This window comes from Protobothrops mucrosquamatus, unplaced genomic scaffold (assembly GCF_001527695.2).
Source record: "Protobothrops mucrosquamatus isolate PMUCROS unplaced genomic scaffold, P.Mucros_1.0 scaffold2013, whole genome shotgun sequence".
Classification (NCBI taxonomy): domain Eukaryota; kingdom Metazoa; phylum Chordata; class Lepidosauria; order Squamata; family Viperidae; genus Protobothrops; species Protobothrops mucrosquamatus.
Window position 1 is genome coordinate 82,502 of NW_015388125.1, and position 1,479 is coordinate 83,980.

Sequence of the window (1,479 nt, forward strand, 5' to 3'; positions counted from 1 at the left end):
TCCATCCATCCATCCATCCATCCATCCATCCATATGAATAACAGAATAAAAGAGTTGGAAGGGACCTTGGAGGTCTTCTAGTCCAACCTCCTGCTCAAGTAGGAGACCCTACACTGTTTTAGACAAATGGCTGTCCAGTTTCTTCTTTCAAGCCTCCATTGCTGGAGCACCCACAACCTCTGTTTGCAATGTGGCTGCCTGGCAACATCTCCACAATTACAAGCTGCTAAATCTCGGAGGCAGGTGAATGTAAAAATATCGCAAGACGAGCAGAAACCAGAAAGGGAGGAAGGGGGAGGAAAAAAAATCTTATTTTTGATCCGTGAAACATCCTAGGGAGCTGGAAGGGATTTTTCCAATGAAGCCGGGCCTGGATTTAGAGGATCAAAAGAATCTCTCTTTGTCAGCTACCTTTACAGCACAAAATGCTCACCAGGCACAGAGGAAGGAGAGAAAGTGTGTGTGTTTTTCCCCCTCCTTTCCTGGATGAATGTGTCTTTGTTTTTTAATCATCTCCCTCGGAATTAAAGACGGGGTTTTATCTGCAGTTCTAACTATCCATCGAAGTCTGTACCTGCCCTATTTGGTTGCTGTCCCAAAACCAGACAGTTGTAGTGGTGCAAATGACAAACGCGATAATCCCTTTAGTCGCATTGTTTACGATGAGAAGAGCAAACAAAATGCTGGGATTCCGGAGACAAAAATCAGAATTCAGCCTCCTGAGAAAAAGCAAAAAGCTCTTTTATCCTTGGATTCTGTCCAGAGAGCTTTTCCTGGAGGACGGTGTTCATTTTGCTGAATCTTTTCTCCCCCAGTGCATCGACAAAGCCCGGGACCTTCTGGATGCTGAGCTGACAGCCATGGCAGGAGAGAGTTACAGCCGAGCTTACGGCGTGAGTATCTCCTCTCCTTCTCCAGCACGGCCCTCCTTCCTTGGGGATCCGTTCCGGGGCAGCGGTTGATGGTGCCCAACCTCTTTTCTGCAGGCCATGGTCTCCTGCCAAATGCTGTCCGAGCTGGAAGAAGTCATCCAGTACAAGCTTGTGCCGGAACGGCGGGAGATCCTCCGGCAGATCTGGTGGGAGAGGCTGCAGGTAAGGCTGACCCTGGAGGCGACAGCTGTGAAGAGGCAGGTCTCTCGAGAACAGGAGAAGAGCCCGCTCAGGCTCTTTAGACTAGAACTACAAGGCCCAGAATTCCCCTGGAGCCATTTCTGGACCACACAGGTCAACAATTAGAGGGTTTTTTTTTTAATTTTGAAGGGTTCTTAACATCTAATGTTTGGATTGGAAAATGCCCAAGCTAGGATTCTGCAGGACACTTTGCCACTGACGCCATTCTGAAGTGCCTGCCCAGTTTTATCACCTGCATCCAGGACTTCCAGGTCTTTATCTGAAGTTTGGTTTGCTCCCCATCCAGCCCCACAAGCAGAGTGCAGGATCCCAGCTTGGTCTTCCTTCCTTCCTTCCTTCCTTCCTT

The 1,479-nt window shown here is 48.7% G+C and overlaps 1 protein-coding gene across 1 annotated transcript in view; it reads left to right on the forward strand.

The window, feature by feature from the left end:
• MTOR (mechanistic target of rapamycin kinase) overlaps positions 1–1,479 on the forward strand; it is a 67,077-nt gene that overhangs the window by 39,471 nt on the left and 26,127 nt on the right. Inside the window, exons 32-33 of the mRNA XM_029285652.1 lie at positions 816–893; positions 987–1,094. Coding sequence (XP_029141485.1) covers positions 816–893; positions 987–1,094 — 186 coding nt within the window. The remainder of the gene's footprint in view (positions 1–815; positions 894–986; positions 1,095–1,479) is intronic.